The sequence below is a fragment of the Haliotis rubra genome, unplaced genomic scaffold (genome assembly GCF_003918875.1).
Source record: "Haliotis rubra isolate DU_JTF1 unplaced genomic scaffold, ASM391887v1 Scf830, whole genome shotgun sequence".
NCBI lineage: Eukaryota > Metazoa > Mollusca > Gastropoda > Lepetellida > Haliotidae > Haliotis > Haliotis rubra.
Window position 1 is genome coordinate 137,060 of NW_025767558.1, and position 20,019 is coordinate 157,078.

Below are 20,019 nucleotides of genomic sequence, written 5' to 3' on the forward strand. Positions count from 1 at the left end.
ATGGGATGTAAGCAAACTAAGGTTACACCACTGAAGCAAACATCTCCCGAGGAGGCTCTGGAGGGCAAGACCAACTGCCCTCACGAACTGTACTACGCCAAGAGTCAGGTGACACCGTCCACGCCCCGTCTGTCAGGGGACGAGATTCTCCAGCAGCTCAGAGAGGAGGGACTGGTCCCTGTCCACCAGACAAGTGGAGGAGTGGCTTTCTCTGTGCCCGCCACCGAGTGTGTTGGTTCCCGCGGCAAACCACCTCGACGTCTGGAGCAAATCCCAGTGCGATGCTTCTACACAGCAGAGAGGAGGAGACAGAAGGCTGACGCTTTCAGATTTAGCAAGTATGTCATTACCTCAGATCTACGGTATTGGGGGATTGCCTTATTGAATATTGTGATCCGTGCTCTGATATGCTAGGCGATATGTAGCCTTAGGTTGCATAAAAGAGTTTCATTAGTGCCGTTACTGATATACTTTTGTGCATTCCTCCGATTTGACTGACATGTTCCCATTACAATCATCTATTACAGGCTAGTTGATCAAGTTCAGAGGAAACAGCTGGACAGAGAAATAAAGCACAAAGCTGTGAAAGATGAGAAGAAACGTCGCCTGTTCTTGAAGAAAATGAGGGCGGAGCATCAGCTCCAGATGAGGGAGGAGAAACTAAAGAATCTGGACGAAGAGCGGGCGGAGAAGAAGAAGAAGAAGTCGTCCAGGAAATAGATGGACTTGGGTGTGGGTGGGGCTAGGGTGGTTCGGGTCGGGGATAGGGCGGGCGTGAATCCTAGACCAGGGTGTGAGCATAATGTAAAACAAAAAAAGATCGGTAAGATTACAGAATACCGGATACCTTCCTAACTCCTAGGGTTAGGGTAAGGTTTAGGGTTAGGGTAAGGTTTAGGGTTCAGGTTAGGGTAAAGGTTTAGAGTTAGGGATAGCGTTAGAGTTAGATAGACGTGACATTAACAATATGGTTAGTATGTATCCGGTATTCTGTAAGTGTACCAAAAGATCTTGTGCAAAAGCAATGTGTATATGCTCTGTTTGTGCTAAAAATATATATGATATTTATACCATATTTATAAACATATTTTTTATAAATCGGTGATGACAGGCCAGGTAGTGAGGATTAGTCATCAAGAAAGTAACTATGCATTATCTAATAAGATATGCAAAAATGTGTACTTGTCAGTTCTATTAGGAGTAATATTCAAAAATATATTTCTGTATCAGTTTGCATTTTATTTGTGTAACATTGTTAATTTCGAGTTTTTTGTATAGTATATAATATATATACCATACTGATTGTATTTTGTATCCTAAATAAAATATTTAAACTAGATATTCAATTGGAAGTATGTCATTATGTATTTGTATATTCCTGGGATGAAACATGGATACACCTTTGGATTTACTGAGATTTAGACCTAGTTTGAAATGAACGTATACGAAGGATTCCCTATTGCTATCGTTTTCGCACTGGTCGTATTCCGAAATATGTACAGAATACGCCCGAAACAGTTCATACTCTCGAATTGTACAGGCATAACCAAACGTCATCCATTAAGTGAGTGAGTGAGGTTAGTTTTACCGAGCTTTTAGCAATAATCCACCAATATCACAGTGGGGGACACCCGAAATGGGCTTCAAACATTATACCAGTATGGGGAATCGAACCCGGATCTTAGGCGCGACTAGCGAACGCTGTAACCACTAGGCCACCCCACCGTCCCGCCGACCATCAGACATGTTCTTCTCTTGTCTGTACTTGATGGCCCCTTAATTATGCAGCTCAACGACAAATGTGAAACACGTCCATTGTTGGTCATTAAATGCGCATTCTAAATATGCATATTATTTTTGTTTCTTTTAACCCTGATTTTTATTCATCTCTTTCACTGATGCTCACAGCAAATGTTGACGCTCGACGCTATCAAATACAATCATCACAATATGAACAAATCGCTCTTGTCATATCAGAGGGGACTGAAGCTCTTGTGATTGTAGGGTAGTGGGGAAACCTTGTGGTTATCGGGTTCTCTTACACGGGTTCGATTCCCCAAATGTGCCCAATGTGTGCGGCCCATTTATGGTGTCCCACGCCGTGATATTGCTGGGGCAGTGGGATAGCCTTGTAGTTGAAGCGATCGCTTGTTACGCCAAAGACCCAGGTTCGATTCCTCACATGGGTTGGATACGTTGTGTTAAACCCATTTGGGGTGTCCTCCGGTATGATCTCTCTGGAATATTGCTAAAAGCGGCATAAAACCATACTGTCAATGAGACTGGTTACACACACGCACGCGCACGCACGCACACACACACGCGCGTCTCAACGCTTCAAATCACAATATCAATAGTATATAAAGTGAAACCTAAGTGGGTTTTTGACAAGGACATTCCCAGAGATCCAATTTTGCTTTTTGTGCTACTAAGCAGAAATTTATCTACACGACCAAGGGCAGATTCTTCTGCCTCTTGATTGACTTTTCAAAGACACTGCGAAGCACCGAAGTGCTCTACCTTACCATCGCGCGTTCAAATAACGGATCATTTTACCCGCAAAGTTGGTATTTGAAAGTTATCTGTTTCGGGGCCCAGACCTGGTATACTATTTTTGTTAAATGAAATCTCACTCAACATAGTTTGTTGGTATGTTGTTTAATGCCGCACCCAGCAATATTGCAGCTATATGGCGGCGCACTGTAAAGAATCAAGTCCGGACCAGGCAATCCTGTCATTACCCAGTGATCAACAGCATGAACATCGATCTACGAAATTGGATACCATGACATGTGTCAACCAAGACAGCGAGCCTGACCACCTGATCCCGCCAGTCACCTCTTACTACAAGCATGGGTTGCTAAAGTCCAATTCTAACCGGGATCAAAATAGTATTCAAGAAGCAAAACAAAGTGTTCAAAAGTCATGTAAACAGTGTTACAGGTTATTGAATGCAGTCAACGGCAATGATGAGGAAAGACCCGCCATGGATACCATGTTTTGAAAACAGCTGTAGTCTATACCCATGAGGAATCACTAGTGAAGAAGTAAAATATTCACGTACTATGACAAAATAAGGCCACCATTTGTGTTTCATTACACTTGATTGCATGAAAAACAAATCATGTTTGCTTTTGCATGCGTTTGCTGAAAGGCAGGTTGAACTGGGACCCGTTTCAAGAAGCGATTGTAGCACGACTTGGATTTAAAACTGAGGGTAAAGTTTGAGTCCCGTGCTAAAGCTTATAAACCTAGATGTGTGATGTCAACTATATGTTCTAATGTCTTTTCGCGGTTAGATTCTGCATCACCATTTTCGCTCAGATTTTGGACATTAAAGATTTTCGAACGGCAGTGTTTACTCGCGTTATAAAGTGTTGTGCCTCGTATATATACATAGACACTGGAAATTGGAAAGGTTTTTGGTTTTTGGTTTTAGAATTTTTAATGCCGCACTCAGCAATATGGCGGCAGTCTGTAGATATTCGCGTCTGGACCAGACAACCAAGTGATCATCAGCATTAGCATCGATCTGCGCAATTGGGATACGATGAAATGGTGTCAACCAGCTGATCACCGGATCCCGTTAGTTTCTTCGTGCGACCAGCATGGGCTGCTGAAGACCCGGATCTTCACGGGGCATCGTGTTATGGGTTTTTGGACATCCGCTGTTGTCTCGATCATCGCATTCAGGCACGAACAACATGCCACTATTAACTAATAAAAAATAATTTTATCCCAATCATAAGCCATTATTTAAGATTTTACAATGTAACGCAATACCTTCGTTGCAGCCCGAGTGACCACTGGGGGTCGGAAACCTGGAAAAGCAAGCTGTCATCCGTAAGACAAGAAGAGACTTTACATGAAAAGTATACGAGCATGTAAAAGAAGGTATAACTTCGATGAAAGTATAAAAGTAGAGAATCTGAAAACAAAAAACAAAAGCTTTTGGAGGCATTTTCGAAAACTCAAACAGCAAAAGGAGAAAATATAATGCAGAGGATTTCAGGGTATACTTTAACAACTGGCAAATGAGGGGTCAAACGAATCGTCCGTAAAAGGTAATTCGGAAAACACGAATTTGACCAGTAAAGCTGTGTTTGATGAACTGGGTCACGGGAGGAAGTCCTTACAGCAGTAAAGAAGTAGCTGAAAATGATAAATCACCTTCAACAATATACTACATGAATACTTAAAGAAGCAAGTGGCCTGTTGGTGGTAAGCATACTTATTCTCTTCAAAAGATACTAAGAGAAGACAAGTTTCCATCTTCGTTGTGTGCCGGACTTATCACTCCTATTCATAAAAAAGGTTCTAAACACGATCAAAGTAATTATAGAGGAATCACCATAATCATTTGGTTTTCTAAACTCTTTACCTCTGTATTTTCATCATGACTTGTTCCATGGTCCAGAAAATTACAACACCATCTCGTGTGCTCAGTTTGCCTTCAAAGCCCACTAGTTGGTTAGCTGTGGATGATATATTTGTAATACAAAACCTCATTTCTAGATATACCCAGGAAAAATAGAAGTTGTTGCGTTGTCGACTATAGGTCGTTTTAAAAAGCGTTTGACTCTGGTAATCGTGACAGTTTATTCTTCAAGTGACATAACATGCGCATCATATATAGACTTTGGAAAGTTATTGTCTATATATGATACTGTGAATTCATGCGTGAAACACAATAGTCAGATATCTGACTCCTTTCTCTGCTCTCTGGGTATTAAACAAGGGGAGGTAATGTCACCGATTCTCTTCTCCCTATTTCTTGAAGATCTTGACGTGGCATTGCAGGACTGGCTGACTGACTGACTGAGTTTGGTTTTACGCCGCTTTTAGACTGACTGAGTTTGGTTTTACGCCGCTTTTAGCAATATTCCAGCAACATCACGGCGGGGTCACCAGAAATGGGCTTCACACATTGTGCTCATGTGGGGATTCGAACCCGGGTCTTCGGCGTGACGAGCCAACGTTTTAACCATTAGGCTATTCCACCGCCCCGGCATTGGAGGAGAATATCGATGCGGGATTGTTGCTATACTATAAAGTAACTTTTTCGTGTACTATGTGCCTATGATATGGTTTGCACCCGTCTCTCCTCAACACACTATCCAACTGTGTTCGGAATGTAGTTAAAAAAACAAACAAACAAAAATTATGATTTTTCGTAAAGGAGGGAAGATTCGAGCGAAGGAGAAACGGTTCTTCAGCGATTCCCAATTTGAAGTTGTGGACCAGTTTAACTATTTAGGTACTGTCTTGACATACATCGGTTCTTTTACACAAGCATATAAGAATCGAGCAGACAAATGTCTTAAAGCCATGAATGTTTTGCTTAAAAATGTGAGCAATTACGATTTATCATTGAAATTTTGTGTGAACTGTTTGAGTGAGTGAGTTTGTTGGGTCTTACGCCGTATACGCCGTTTTCAGCTATATTCCAGCAATATCACAACGGGGGACACCAGAAATGGGCTTCACACATTGTACCCACGTGGGGAATCGAACCCGATCTTTGGCATGACGTGCGAACGCTTTACCACTAGACTGCCCCACCGCCCTGTGAACTGTTTGATACATTTGTAAATTCTACCATGATGCATGGTTGTGAATTGTAGAGAATCACAATATGTACTGAACTTAAAAGAATTCACTTAAAATTTTGCAAATCAATGGCAAATCTTAACAGTTGCTGCATGGTGAACTTGGGAGGTACCCTTTATATATTAATTCGTCTATCGTGTGTTACGTTGTTGGTCTAAGTTATTACGCAGTGAGAGCAGTATACTGCGGGTTATGTATGGTTTATGTTCAACTGGTTTAAATCATGGTTATAAATCTTGGTTCAATGGTGTTAAAAATATGCTTATGAACTTGGTTTTTGGACACGTTTGGGAATTTCCTGCTGTAAATGTTGATATGTTTTGTAAAGATGCAAAGCAACATGTTATTGATATTTATATTCAAAAATGGAGATCTGATTTAGGGTTGAATGGCAAATTATTTTTACACAAAATAATTAAAGTATTTTTTGTTACAAAACGTATCTTGATCAGGTTAGAAATTTCAGGGATAGAAAATTATGATGCAAATACGACCGTAATACCCCTCGCCTCATGATAACAAGATACAATAATATTCCGAGGGGAGACGGCGTTTATGTGCATATTGTAACAGCCAAGGAAATATTTTCATTGAAAATGAGAATCAGCTTATGTTAATTTGCCCAAAGTATTTACAGTTTAGAACGTTATATATTAAACAGTTTTATTGGGTTAGACCTGGTGTATTCAAACTTGTGTCATTGGTTAAACATTCAAATAAATCTCCTTTGTTAAAATTATCTAAATATATCAAATTCTCTAATGAATTAAGAATTAAAGCACAGTACAATGACCAGTTTCTATAAACAATTGTTTCTGTCCATGTCTGTATACCATCTGAATTGTGCACGAGGAACAAAATTGTTCAAATCCAAGATAAATTCGTTTTCATACAATGCGACCTGCCTCGTTATACCGAGAGTAAATACTGGCGTTCGAAAATATCTGACGTCAGAAAACCGGGACCCGACGATAACTGGGGCTTATTACCTCAAACCTATAGTGAATTATGAAGAATATACCCGCACTGAATATGGGACAGCATATGTATTTTAGTAATACTATTCTTCCTACCTGCCAATGCGTGTAATCCCGTCATAATTACACACAAGTTTGAATTAATTCTGTACGCAGTACGCGCTAACTGAATATTTTAAAAATACCGTCGTGTTATGGGGTTTTGTCACTTAGAAACAATCGTTGTTGTCTCGAATATCGCATGAACATTTGTAAAACATGTCACTAACTTATAAAAGATACCTTTATCATTCAAGATTTTACACTGTCGCTGTGACGTAACACCCCTTGTTACAGCCCGAGTGACTGCGATCGAAAACGTTTGCTGTCCGAAAAATAGTCTGCCAAACAGACCCTGAAACAAATATACCCAATACAGCCCATGCAAGTCTAGAATATGTGGCCAGTCTAGATTACCCCAGTTTGAAAATGAATAAACTTATAAAAAAAAAATATTAGATTTATATTTTATTAACATAATTTAAGAACCGTTATTTCTGTTAAATGTTTTCATTTTTAGGGTCTACTGTAGCCTACTATTGTGCATGTCTATCCAAAAACCTTTTTGATGTGTTGTAAGATATACCTAGATAACATAACACTGGTTTACAATATCTATTTCAAAATAACTTATCAATCAGATTTTTAAAGAGCTCTAAATCTCTCACAGTGGAGAAACGTTCTTCTGCTACTTGACCCGACGACCCGACTTATCCCAAACCGTCATTGTCGGGTCTCTGGGATCTTTCATAGTGTAAGTAATTCACTATCTCAAGCAGATTTCACAGTGGCAAATAATTGATAATGGATACCGACAAGATTACGTCTCGATTCCGAGATTTAAATGTATTGGTGATACTTCCGAGACCCTTCTGATTGTAAAGTGTCGCTGAGATTAGAGCCGAACGAGCACTTCAACCCGTGGCGTCCTGTTGCTAGGTGACAGGGCAACCCTCAATGGCGTTGTCAACAAGCAAACAAGATGGCGGCCTACGGAGCAGGTTCTCGCACCGGATGGATAGAAACTAGTTAATGGATGGGTATTACGCCACTGTCATCCTATTCATGACGGGTAAGATAATGTCGATGTATTTTAATGATAATTACGGCCTGAGATTGAAAATGTCCAGTGACAAACAACAGTGAACGCTGATAACTTTAGCTTGTCCCAAGTCGGACACCCGTCGCAAACACCAGTAAACACATTAGGCCTACAATCCTAGACTCGGTATTGGAAATATGAAAAGCAGCTGTCCCGTAGTTTGAAGAATTGAGTTATAGCTTTATCATGTCCAGAATGCAATATTTACATGCAGGTTTATCCTTTTTCTCGTAAAATTATGTGATTATCTTATTGAAAAGTTGAATTTTGACAAATTTTCCTTACACAGAATTCTTTCTGACATTTTTAGTTATAGTAATCCGCAGTTATCTACCACACAGCTATTTAGCATATAAAAAAGCATGAATGTAATATTTTCAACATATTCATGTACATTGTGTATTTTTAACTGAACATTATTCTTAGAATTTCTTCGCCCTATCAGTGTTTGAACTGTTTGTTTCTTGATCTCTTAGTAGTTGACGTGAAATAAACTTTCAGAGCTACCAAAGCTCCTGCATCTACAATGGCTAATATTGCTTTGTCTCCATTCTGTTGTAATAGATCTATATCCTTGACCCTTCAAGTGTTATAGCATCGTCTTGAGACAAAGTTTGAATGACAACACATTAAATTTTACAGCACAGTCACATTACATTCATACATGAAAACTTTCAAGTTGATATTACTGAACAAAATTGTAACATTACTTCCAAACTGAAACAATGGTTATGTGGTACCAAATGCAGCAAATCTAATCAGTGGAGATTTAATACACTGAATAATCATGATTATCATAACTCCATGCATCTGTCACCTTGGGTACAGTGAAAATGTGGTATAAATGTCACCTGATACAGACTGAAATGATAGAGAGTGGAATGTTGTAGTGTGTGCATGCATGCACACACACACACACACACACCCCACACAAAACACACACACCCACACACGCCATAGACAGTGCTGTATAACTGCAAAATCAAACCATCATACAAACCCAAACAAAAACACACAACACTGATGCACTCACCATAGACAGTGCTGTATAACTGCAATAATCATCCCATCATCATACATAATCACCCAACATCGTCACCTCTCCTAAACTTGAGTTTTACTAAAGTGTACAAACACTACAACCTCCACTTTACTCCCACATTAAGCTGACATCCAGTGATTAAACTGAAATGATCAATAAATGCTTCTAAAAGTGGCCTACCTCAAGAATTTATCATTCACAGAATTATCATTCATAAATCTAAACATAATTCTATTACGGGTCATTCTGCCAATGATTAAGTGCTCTTTGGTCAGTTGAGTACTAGTATTAATGACAGATCATAGTAAGAGGATGAAGATATCAGTCATCTAAACACGGGCAAGGCTTGACTGACGTGTTGACAGTGGAATTGTTGTATTTACTGACATCAGCTAGTAACATGATAATTACTATCTGGCACCGAGAGGGCTTACTGTCAAATTACACAGTGACCTTACATTAATTAATCATAACATTTATTTAAAATATGACCCATGAAGAACAAGTTTAGAATTGGTCTTCAGTAGGGCTGCTCAATATAACCGGTTTACCAGTATTTTCTGGTTCAGACATGAAAACGATATGTATTGCGATACGTTGGTTGAAAACCGAAAACTTCGCAACACTCTCGGAAATCTTCGGATATTTCCTTGTTTCGTTTGTGCCAAATATTCTTCACATTTTTATTTTATCATGATTAAAAGTTGTTATTAAAGCTTAATCAAGCATAGTGATTTTGTTGTGTTTTTGCTCTATAAATCAAGCATTAACTTGCTTATAAGTAGTATTTTGTTTAAAAATACTTCAGGCAATATATTGCAATACATATCACAATACATGCTTTTCGCATCGCAAGATATTGCAATATGAAAATTCTGTGCAGTACCCACCCCTAGTCTTCAGTAACCCATGCTTGCCATAAGATGCAACTAACAGGATCAGGTGGTCAGGCTCACTGACTTAGTTGACACATGTCATCGTATCCCAATTGTGTAGATCGATGCTCATGCTGATGATCACTGGATTGTCTGGTCCAGACTCGATTATTTACAGACCGCCGCCATATCCCAGGAAATTTGCTGAGTGCAGCATTATACAACAAACAAACAAAATTTAAATATTGTTACATTTTCCAAGACACATAAGTCAGGCTGCCTGTTGGTAGGTTTCTGATCATAATTTTGATAGGTTATATTAGCTGTGTTTAATAGATACTGAATGAAGAGAAATAAACCATAATAGGCAAGACCTATGAAAGAAAGGCTTTTAGTGACAGAAAAACAGCATTTAACAGAATTCATCAATGCGAAGCCTGAAGAAATTATTTACCACATTTTCATTCAAACTGTTCAAGGATGTGATTCATCTTATTTTTCTTAATCTAGTTTCTAAATTAGACTGTTCGAGGCACCTGATTTACAGGGAAAATATATATAGGTAGGACTATGCATATGGTGTTAGATAAATTGAGAAGAAAACAGGCATATAGTTTAAAATATTTTAGGTACGTTAGGAAAATGAAATAATGTGACACAGGGTGTTTGGTACAGGTGAGTATAAAAAGCTAATTATTTTAGGGACCGTTCATAATTTATGGCTAGATGGGGTGATGATGATTTTTATGGAGAAGCATATCCAAAATGAATGACCCCCCCTAAAATTTATGTACAAAGTAAGTGACCCCCCACAGCATGTCATGTACAAAATCAATTATCTCCCTCCCCTTCCTGTAATTTTTAAGGATATTTATTTAGTATTTTTATGTACAAAATTGCTGACACACCCCACAACTCCCTAGTACATGTGTACAAAATTGTCAACCTGCTACCTTCCTAGAAGAAAATGGGACCCCCAAAAATAAAATTCATCATCACCTCCTCCTCACCTTACATTCATTTCAAAATATGTTGTTCCATAGTCTTATTTGGGGCATGTGGGTGCAGTGTATATGGAAATCCTATTATGTTAATCTCCAGTACAATGATCCAAGACATGGAATGATTGGCATGTCCATTAGCTGTGGGTGTAACCCCCTCACTAATCCAGCTAGTTGCCAACATAATGTATATGACTCATGCATATTCATCAGGGGTTGTGCATATTCATCACCCAGTCATTGGGCCAGGTCGGTACAATGTAAACAATACTGATCAATATTCTATAATCACATTGTAACCGCCTCAACTCATGTTGGCAACAACACAAGACCCTTAGCGGTTCTGACGGTTTCCGATGCATTTTATTAAGCGGTGGTGATGGGTTACTGGTGAATATTTGTTTGTTTTTTCAGGAGGTGCTGATGGGCAGAGAATATGGTGATGACATAAAGGTACCTATCTAACAGAGGTCTGTGACTATTCCCAGGATGGAGGAACCGTTCTTTTTCCAACAAGCTGGGTTCAATTATCCCACAAAACGATTCCGGAAACTTCCAGAGGAATTACCAGACAGTTTAAAATTTGCCCATCTGAATCCTCGAGTTGCTGCCTACTTGGCCAGCAAGGAGAAGCAAAAGCAGGAAGAAGACTTGTTCGGAGATGGGCTCGGGAAGAAAAGTCTTATGCCAGAGATTAACCAAGCATTTCAGCACGTCAAAAACCATCTGGACACCACTCTGTCCAATGATGAAGACTCACAGAGATATCTCTTTGAGGAGGCAAGGAGGTCTGCCTTAACTATTCTCTACCAGTTAGGTAGAATTATATACAATTACGAAAATCTGGGAGAGTATATTCCAAAGAGTTTGGAATATCAGTTAATGCTCAATTATAAGGATCTCACAGCAGATGTGATACACATTCCTCGGGAATGGCAGACAGTGGTAGCACAGGGAGATGTACAATCGAAAAGTTACCGAAATCCCGAGTGATGATGATAAACAAGGTACTGACGATGACGGGAGGTCCACCCGGGCTGAAAAACAAGACAGGTTAAAGAAGAAAGTGCCTAAGTCGGGTTTGCCGGAAATAGTTGAGGATGAGGACACGAATCGGACTACAGGTGTCGCGACAACTCGACGCAGTGACAGCAAGCAGTCTGGACAGTCCAAGAAACCTGGAATGAGCCGGACGGATCGGGGGAAAAATACGCTCCATACTGAATCTTCAAGAATGTCAGGTTGGTTCTTTGCTTCATTCTTTGTTGTTCTTTATTTGTGGGTTTAGATTGAGGTATCACCCAAGGTGCACAGTTGCCATTATTTTCTGATCATGGGTTTGAATCCAGAGTTCTGTGTTACTTTCAGCTTTATTCTGGACACAAAGTGAAGCAACTTTACACCCCAGTAGGCGCATTGGTTTGAATCCATGATTGGTCATTAATAATCTTAGGCCTATTGGGTTTGGCCATGTAAGACAGTCACTATAAATGTTGAAGAATATGACATATCATATGTTATGTATTTTTCATAAATTATTAAATTAAGTCCCTTTGTAACTAAAGGGACAGATCAATATTTTCCTGGTTGTCAACGAAAAGTTCTCATATTTTGATTGAATTACTTATTTGTGAATTTCTTCAGTCATTGAAATATATCTTTAAACTTTGTGTGTAATGTACCAAGACTGGATTTCACCATAAAACATGCACTGGTGCAACCTCATATTGAAAGTGCAACCAATTATTCATCTCTACATGCAGCCTGTGTGTGTGAAGATTTTACAAATTTGTGACTGACTTACGAAAGACTGAGTGTTCTATACAACATCAATCTTTGCATACCTTACACAATACCAGTATATATTATTTATCATGCTACATTATTATTTCCAGTGTGATGTGTAATTTAACATTTTCTTTTGACGTCATTAAAGTAATCTTTAAGGACAATCATTAAGAATGATAAGAAACCAAAAGAATATATAGAATATATACACGGTATAACTGATTCAATAAAACTAGTCTTGTTAATGAACTGAAAATTTCAGAATATTGACAACACTGATTATCACTGTGTAAACATCCACAGTTAATGGGCTCTGCTATACGTGCAACTTCGTTTAGTCTGGCACAACTTGTGATGTCAACTTAGTCCAGGTGTCAGCTATATCAGATTCCTTATACTGATCCCTGCGTTTCACCTGATATAATTTTATTATAATTGTTATTTCTACAAATAGTATCATATATCAATGTTGTTTACAGATCAAACAGTGAAGTTTGTAAAAGGTAACGAGAATTGTTTGGATGTTGTTTACAGTATTTATGTTATTTTACTGAATGTTGTTCAAAAGGGAATATAATTTTCTCTGTTGTTACCATAGTTGGGTAGTTTTGTTGTTGTAATTTGTTGTAAGTTTCCTTAGCAACATTTTCATTAAAAAGGTTTATTAGCTTGATTTGTGTCATTATTATAGTCAATTACTGTCTTGTTCAATTGTTAAACATCATTGTGAGACACTTATTATTATTGTACAATTTTTTTTATTTTTTTTTCAAGAAGTTGAATTGAACTTAGATTAAGAAAATTCAACAAAAATGTATGCTCTCTTACACATACTCACACATGCACACTTGCACATGTGTATGCACACACATGTTGCTGGAATAATGGTAAAAGTGGCGTAAAATAAACTCACTCGCTTTCATCCGATCACTCACCCGATCACTCACTCTCTCTCTTTCTTTCTCTCTCTCTCTCTCTCTCTCTCTCTCTCTCTCTCTCTCTCTCTCTCTCTCTCTCTCTCTCTCTCTCTCTCTCTCTCTCTCTCTCTCTCTCTCTCTCTCTCTCTCTCTCTCTCTCTCTCTCTCCCTCTCACGTACACACACACATACTCACACTAAGGTTACAGCAACACACAGTGACACTAAGTATATGTCCACGTTTTCTATGTTCAAACAATTGCTGTTGTGTGGTCCCCCTAGTACTAATGACTTGAAATCTAGAACATTTGTATCTCTCAAGCCCCTGACATTTGTTATTTTTCAAACAAAATATCTGTCCACTTGGACTCCTGACCCCTCCGTGACCACAAAGTAGGAGCATTAATGTCCCTCAAGGTATAAAAGCATGTAAATCTCCAGTAACATCTGGCCTTGTCACAAATGTAGAAGGCTAGCAAGTTTGCATGGCCATAGAATTGCCTTGAGTTGCTGCCATAAGATATTGAGATAGACTTTGACGAGAGACAAGGGCTACCTTTGTAGTTATTTCAGCGTTATCTTTCATGAACAGAATAAAGCTGTAAAATGTCTGTCATTTGATGGCAGTGATTTCTAGATTACAGTAGAAATGTTTCCTCGGTAATTTGTTGGATAACATCATCTGAAGATAGACTGCTTTGTACTTGAGGGATATCTTCTGCTGACTTGTAGTTTTGTGGAAGATTGGATTGAGTAGATTTGAATACAGGACTATCAGTCTTTAGTGTGTTTGATTCGAGGAAGGAAGATCATTTTAAACTGATCTGCAACTATATCATTCATGCTGTATTATTTCAGTAATATTTACATACATCACATTTTGTGGCCAAAATATTCACAGCATTGTAATATAAAATGTAATCATTAAAATAGAAATATATGATATAAAATATAGCAATGTGCCTTTTAACTGCATATCTAGAAGATCCAGGTTAGAATTGGTCTTAATTAACCCCTGCTTGTCGTAAGAGGCGACTAATTGGATCGGGAGGTGAGGCTCGCTGACTTGGTGGACACATGTCATCGGTTCCCAATTGCGTAGATCAATGCTCATGACGTTGTTCACTGGATTGTCTGGTCCAGACTCGATTATATACAGACTGCCACCATGTAGCTGGAATATTGCCGAGTCTTGGCGTTAACCCCTGGATGCCACAGGGACATATATGTCCTTCCCTTCAACCCTCAATTTGAAGTCGAATAAAATCAAAATATCCCACGCACACAAATACACTTCACAGTTTTGAATTCTCGGGAAATTCCCTGTTTCTTGATACCATCCACTATTATTTTAAACAAAGCTCAAGTGCTGAAAATGACCTTACAAAATAGGCTTCATCGAAAATGGCGACATTTTTTGACACAGTATGAAATCGCGATTCACAGCGTTATTTGCTGTATGTTTTGCAATGTGAAAATCGGATAATTACTGTGAGTATTGAATTTCAAAAATAACATATTTATGATCACTGATATCAGTTTTACATGATTTAAGCTAATTATAATTCTGAAGCGTTGCCGATGAATCTAGAATCGGTTGGGATGTTTTCGAAAATGCACTTACCACGAACACCGTGGGGCGCTTTCCGCCATATTGGATAGTGTTTACAAAATCACGTTTAGCGAAGGCGGTATTGAGGCGCCTATTACATCGCGTATATTTCATATTCAGCTTCGAAAAATGCATCACTGAATTCCCCATACATTTTAGAATCAATTTGAAACTGGTCTGTGTCACCAATAATAACTGTCTAGATAAAATGAGGCCGAAACATATTGGGTGTGAAAGCGAGCGGCTGTGCTTGAAAGACTGCGTTTGTGTGAAATGTAAACAAAGACAAATTCGATTTTACACTCGCAGCATTTTCTGAAATTTTTCAACATTCATCCGTCTATTCATTGCTTGCAATGGCTCAATACCTTTAGAATATACATGGAAAGGGTATAAGTAGCAAGAAATAGGAAATTATAAATAGATACAATGCAATGATTTGATAATTCATAAGAAATTGTCAAAGTTTCCGTGCAGCGTGGCGCCATGACTGGCCTTAAAATCCGCATAGAGCGACAAGCGGTAATTATCTGCATTTCTGTCCTTTTTCTCTTCGCACGTATAGTGAAAGCGATAAAACATATAACAATACACAGATAGTCAGAATCATTCTGATTACTTACATCTCATATTTATGTACAAAGCGATCCCTGAATCAGTGGAAGGGTCCTCATAAAATCCTGTGTACCCTTGTCAGCCAAAGCCCGCCATTTTGTAAGAAATGGGTCAGCGGTAGTGATGTCATCACGTCAACATTGTTGTACATATTAGGCAATTTCTTTGAGGTGAAGGTCGGTTGAACAAGAGTAAACACAATTGCCATATCCTTCCGATTACACTGTCAGTATTATGATGTATATTTTTGCGGATAGTTCGGATACTTTTCAGGAAACTGACTTCAGTATCTACATTTAGCCTTGTTCAATATCATATCATATACATGCATATAGGGTTTACGGTGTTTTATTCTTTGAAAGTTTTTGATTGTTTGAATCATATTTACATAAAAGAAATTGACATATTTATTGCAATACACCATATTTTAAACCTTTACACAAGTGTTAGAAGATCAAGCGTAGCCATAACTGCAATTACTTTGGTTCCCTATGATGTACAATATTCAATTTATTTGGACTAATATTGCAATTTCATATGAACAGGTTAATGAGCGGTGATATAATTCAACCTTATATGCAAAACTGATAATATTCATGACAATGATTTATACATGGTATGAAATGTACATGCACACATATTTAAAGGAATTGTCTTGTTCATTGCATAATTTTGTGTAATGTTTTATAGACAAAGAATGATGCATATAGATCGGCTTAAAGATGGCGTTTGTTGGAAGCGTTTTATGATTCTCTATCATTGTTTTTTCGATAATATATTCAATTCATATTCGATTAAATAATATTGTGAAGACAGGATGTCAAACTCTAACTACTTATAGGAAAATTGTTGAAAAATATATATACCATCTCATGTATTGAATTCGGACAAATCTTATATCCATATTCTAATATATAGTTCCATGTATAAAAGCTATCTTTATGCATCTTTCATTGCATACGTATGAAGAGAAATAGCTTCATAATCATAAACAAACAAAATTCTTATCCCAAACAAAATATTCGGGTGTTGTGAAATATTATTTTTCTATTTCACGTTAAATTGATGCCAAACAGGTGCGCGTGTTGGTCACAATAAGATCGCTGTCAAACTGTCTAATTGTTGATATATTCAGGACACTATTTAAAATGGAAAAATCAGTCATTTATATTTTGTCTAAAGAGTGTTAAATTCTGACATAGAAAGTCTAGACCTTTTATACAATGAATGGAAATTAAATTGAGATATATGCTAATCAGCATACCAGTGTAAATGCGTTTTCAAACGCCTTATAAAATGCATAAAACAAGCGATAGCGTCAACTAAAATGTTGTATTATTTTTCAGCAATTTTGATTTACATTTGAAGATATGGCTGAGTACTCTGGTAATAACGATGCAAAATTAGTCAAATTACATCTACACAAACAGGAGAATATGGGAATCTAAGAACTAACTTTATATATCGGATAGGGCCATCCAAATGCGGCTATTACGTGCTTTCACATGTAATACGTTGTCATCTTTTCTTATAAATTGTGAAGAACTACCAAAGCATCCGTTCACATTGGGAACTTTGAATTGGAATAGTGAGGTTCACCATGAATATAAAAGTTAAACAACAAACCAAGCATATCTAGATCAGTGAGTTAAAGTTAACGTCACTTTGGAATTATTTGAACCATATAGCAACCACATGATCTACATGATTGCTTTGATAAGCGAATAGTAATGTTTTCTTTCAGATGGTACAAAGATAAGTCGTCTAGTGTAATATATTCTATTGATTGTCAATTTATGGATAACAAAATTTATTTTAAGATTACCGAAAAATGAAAAATCTCTCAGTAATTCAATTGAAAGTAGGTGGATGATGGGATTATTGTGTAGACGTAATGGATTTTGTCTGAAGTGTACTTATTGCAGTAAAGAAATGCATTGCTCACTGACGATATGAGTGTGTCTGTGATAGCATAAATCATAGGTCATTTTCACTATGGTGTTCATATCATGATACTGAAAGGTTGTCAATACCGAAAAGTGACTGAAATTTACGACTAATGTTATTGAAATGGACTAAGTATTCCTCATAGAAAAAATGACAGATAAATAAAAACGTTATTCCTGTATAGTGTCTTTAGTGCCTTTTAATGGTTATATATTTGGTGTGTTGTGGACAGGGTGTCGTCAATTTCAATATCTATGAAATCAGGCATGATAAATTACCTGTAAGTAATGTTGTGTATTTCATTGATCAACAGAATACCAAGGGTGTAACACAGGCATGAGGGAAGTAATGGGATAATGGTGTTATCAGAGTGAAATGAAATGGTAGTTTATATCACAGGCTGATAGATCTAGCTTGATACCGCAGATATTAAAAGTATGTTTTGGTGGTTTATGAGTTCTGTAATGATGTTGATGCACGTTCTTATCAAGGATTTATAGTTACCATAACAAATAATCAACAACATATTGTTTCCAGATTTGGAATATATTTTCTTTGAATATGATCTTCTGAAAACGGTTATAACATATTGTTGCTTTTATACTTGTATGTGTGCTTTCAAAGTGGGAGTTAGTGAGTGAGTGAGTATTACTTAATGCTGCATCAGCAATTTTGCAGCAATTTGTGGTGTTCAAAGTTGGAAATGTTGTTTTTATAAACTTCAGTACAAGTTTGAAACTGATTTTCCACTCAGAACAAAGAAGAGTCAGGGAATATGATTAAGAACAGGATTTCAGCAGGATTCAAGCTCAAGATAATGTGTATGTTTCCACTGAATATGAAAACAGATCACCATTATAGACTGTGCTATTAACTTCTGTTTCTACTCAACTAATTTGGATAGGGCATAATTTTTTGTGGAGTTTAGTGTCCAAATATAGAGTATTATCCACTGAGCTTTATAGACTGAATAGATTTTACTAGACTCGGGCTTCAGACCAGAAGTCACAAACTGACATTACTCCATAAATTTTTGTTTTCTTGTACACATGTATTGTGCTTGTGTCACTGTTAAGTTTAATGAAACTAGATCACTCCCAACAAAAGTCACCACAAGGCCTGTTTGGGCTGCATTTTGCAAAAGACATTGTCCGCTATCTTCAAGAAAAGTATTATTTGTCCTAATACCAAGTTTGTCATAACTCACTTTAACTCACTTTTTCTCCCAAGTACCAAGTTTTTCATAAACCTCACTTTTTCCAAAAGTACCAGGTTTTTCATATACCTCACTTTTTCCCCCAAGTACCAAGATTTTAATAAACCTCAATTTTTCCAAAAGTACCAGGTTTTTCATATACCTCACTTTTCCTCCCAAGTACCAAGATTTTAATAAGCCTCACTTTTCCTCCCAAGTACCAAGTTTTTAATAAACCTAAATTTTTTCCCAAAGTTTATAATAAAACTCAGGAAATGAAACAATCTCAGGGTTTAGAGAGGGTGGGCAAAATTTTGAATGTCTGCTACAAGGGAAGACGTAGTTGGTCAAATCCAACTAGTCTCATTTTCAGCTAATGTTTTATGTAAAGTAGCTGGATTTGGGAAGAAAACAACAAATATTCCAAGATTTTTACTATTCTCAGACTATGTCAAAAGAACTTTCTTAGAAGTAGCAACATATTGCACAAGGTTTGGGTTTATTGCCTGCTGTTTATTTTGGTTTTATTTAGCAGTTGTCTAGACAGTAGTATTTACTTAGAGTTGACAGGACTTGTTGGAACGTACAGGTATTTCTGCCTTTTGAGATAATATAATCTGTAAGGAAAACTGTGTTGGTTACCAGTATGAACATAAAAATAACCAAGGTTAAGACCTCGGCTTAGGGAAGTCAACTGGTATTGAACCATAGCAGAGATTTGTAAGAAGTGACTCATAAGGTCACAATGTCAATAATCCTGTATATAATATCGTCTTTCTATGATGGTAAATACTCTTCTGTTTGGTTAAGCATGTGCATATTGGGGCTGTGTATATAATGAAGTGCTTATGTTATAATAAAAAAATAATGTGATCGAATGATCTGTGATATTTTATTAATTTTTGGAATACAAAGTGACAGGTGAAGCACATATTCTCATATCTCAGCCATACTCGTTGTCCTTTCATGGACACTTTCACCAATGGAAAATGGGTTTGTTTTGTTGTTTTGGCTGTTTTCGTCAGTGAAACCATTTTGGCAAAGGTGTCATTTGAGCCATATTGGTATCTGTATTGCTATCCGTAGTAAAAGCTAAAGTTTTTGACAATCAGTGACTGATTGTACATGCAGATCCTCTTTTCTACATACTAAGGCCCTAAATCAAAGGACACTCTTCTGATAGCATAAACTTTAAAAAAAGGGTGTGTTTACAATTCATATGTGAAAAAATGGGTTTTTTATGCTATTCACGTGTAAAATATGCCATTTTGTCAATTAATTATGAAGGAAACATCAGAG

The 20,019-nt window shown here is 37.3% G+C and overlaps 2 protein-coding genes across 2 annotated transcripts in view; both read left to right on the forward strand.

The window, feature by feature from the left end:
- On the forward strand, positions 1-766 carry LOC124262317. The gene is made up of 2 exons (XM_046696802.1): positions 1-338; positions 528-766. The coding sequence occupies exons 1-2, from the start codon at positions 1-3 to the stop codon at positions 718-720; spliced, it is 531 nt and encodes a 176-aa protein (XP_046552758.1). The 3' UTR covers positions 721-766.
- A 6,857-nt stretch (positions 767-7,623) lies between these two features.
- Positions 7,624-20,019, forward strand: part of LOC124262328 — a 56,462-nt gene continuing 44,066 nt past the window's right edge. The window contains 4 exon segments of the mRNA XM_046696820.1: positions 7,624-7,698; positions 11,061-11,597; positions 11,599-11,887; positions 12,914-12,937. Of these exon segments, the coding sequence (XP_046552776.1) occupies positions 11,136-11,597; positions 11,599-11,887; positions 12,914-12,937 (775 nt within the window). The 5' untranslated portion in view covers positions 7,624-7,698; positions 11,061-11,135.